This window comes from Belonocnema kinseyi, chromosome 9 (assembly GCF_010883055.1).
Source record: "Belonocnema kinseyi isolate 2016_QV_RU_SX_M_011 chromosome 9, B_treatae_v1, whole genome shotgun sequence".
Classification (NCBI taxonomy): Eukaryota; Metazoa; Arthropoda; class Insecta; order Hymenoptera; family Cynipidae; genus Belonocnema; species Belonocnema kinseyi.
In genome coordinates, this window is record NC_046665.1 from 46,158,328 (window position 1) to 46,160,550 (window position 2,223).

At 40.1% G+C, this 2,223-nt stretch overlaps 1 protein-coding gene across 1 annotated transcript; it reads left to right on the top strand.

Moving 5' to 3' along the window:
- Positions 1 to 426: 426 nt before the first annotated feature.
- Positions 427 to 1,218, top strand: LOC117180515. Its single transcript, XM_033373013.1, has one exon. It carries the CDS (start codon positions 427 to 429, stop codon positions 1,216 to 1,218), a length of 792 nt encoding a protein of 263 aa, XP_033228904.1.
- Positions 1,219 to 2,223: the final 1,005 nt, after the last annotated feature.

A 2,223-nucleotide genomic window follows, 5' to 3' on the forward strand; every position in this document is an offset into this window, starting at 1 on the left:
TCTTTACCCTTTTTTAGATCAAGGCATAATCAAGGTAGGGGGTAGGCTGAACAGATCGGCTCTTCCTGAGTCCCAAAAGCACCCTATAGTCCTTCCGAAAAATAATCATAGAACAAGAACTATTATTCGAGATGAACACTTACGGCGGTTGCATGCAGGAGTCAATGCCACACTCTATGGGGTTCGCGAAATGTATTGGCCACTGGATGGGCGAAATTCTACTCGGCACGTGATACGACAATGCGTAAAATGTTTTAGGGCAAAACCTCGCGAAGTTAATTATCCGATGGGTGACTTACCACAAAACCGAGCAATGTTCACTCGGCCCTTCATTCATGTGGGTGTCGATTATTGCGGACCTTTTTTCACAAAGGAGCATCGTCATAAAAATCGTACTGAAATAAAGACATATGTATCCATTTTCGTATGTCTCGCTACAAAGGCAGTTCATTTGGAACTTGCCAGCGATCTAACATCAGAAGCCTTCCCCGCTTGCTTAAAACGCTTTTTCCTTGTAGAGGACTCTCTTCTTCGATGCATTCAGACAACGGAAATAATTTCGTAGGCGCGAGTAACGAACTAGGGGAATTATACAGACAAGTAAGCTCACTGGAACAGAGCGAAAGTGTTAAGCAGTATCTTTCGAAGAAAGAAGTTACCTGGCATTTCATACCTCCCAGAGCGCCACATTTTGGGAGTCTCTGGGAATCCGGAGTCAAATCATTTAAACACCATTTCACAAGAATAGCAGGAAACTCTCTTTTGACGTATGAACAACTTCACACGTACGTCGTGGAAGTCAAAGCCATCCTCAACTCCCGCCCTTTGACTCCACTTTCTTCCGATCCCAACGATTTACTTCCTTTGTCTCCAGCACACTTCCTTATGGGTAATTCTATGACTAGCTTACCTGAAGACGATCTACGTCACACGTTAGCCAACAGGTTAAGTTGCTGGCAAGTCGCCCAGCAGATGCGACAACACTTTTGGGAAAGGTGGCATAAGGAGTATCTTAATGAGCTCATCTCTCGCAGCAAGTGGCATTCAGCCACGAATCAAGGAGACATCAAAATCAGACGACTCGTAGTCGTAAAAGAAGACAACCTCCCTCCGATGAAATGGCATCTTGCTCGCATTATCGAGATGCATCCTGGCCGAGACGGAATTGTACGAGTATACGCATTTATTTGTTGTCACATGTTTACGAATATTTTTTAATATAGAATTACTGTCAATGGAAATATTTAATGGGTTGTCTCTCAAGTTATTCAATTCTTAGCTTCTATTTAAATTGGTATCAAACAACGCGACTTTCATCGAGATTTGTCTAATTTTTTTTCGAATATCTTATAATAATTTATAATATTACAGTTTCGAACTTAGATCGCTCAAAGGGGCCGACATGTTACGGAGTAACTATTATTTTAATTTTAAATATTCTTTTTGAAAAATTAAATTTTAAGAAAAGGGCAACTAATTTCAGTTCCTGTGCCTAAGAGCAGATGTTCTGCAATCGTATAACCAAAGATAGGCTTAAAGCTGTTTACTTCGTTTTCTCAAGGGTTTCGAATTTATGATTTTAATCCTCGAGTCCAATCTTGTAGCTTTCTAAACATACTTCTGTCTTCTGCATTTATTAGCAAAACGTGATTTGTCGTCAAACCTAAGGATTAAGTCTAGGACCCTTCGGCAACTTTTACTGTACCTTAACTTCGAACAGACCCCAACGAGGGCTCTCTAATGTCTTTGGGTTTTTCCGCAAACTGACCAATCAAGTTCTACGAAACTCAAAATTCCCACCCACCTTAGGTTTGGCAAAATTATAGACACGTCCTTTGTTCTCCGCAGACTAGGCATCGATACGGCTTTTTGTACGTAAAGTTTCTCATGTATCACATGTTTCTATTACAAGTTTAATAAATGCTTTATTAACTAGTGTGTATCTCAAACCAGTGGTCAACAATTTATCTCATTTTTTTCACCTACAAACAAAGAACATATTAACAAAGTTTTAGCTTTTGCGGTATTAGTTTCTTTTAATTATAATTTTACGTGTGTGGAAGGCTGCCGCAGCTAAACCCCGCTGAGCTGCACCAGCTGGAGTTCCATTCACTTACTAGTGATACCAAATAAAGCTTACAAAAAATTTTTAACTTTTGGGAAATGATTAACTCTAAATAGTCGCTGGCTCCCAGAGTAATAGGCTAATGGCGACTTTAAGCG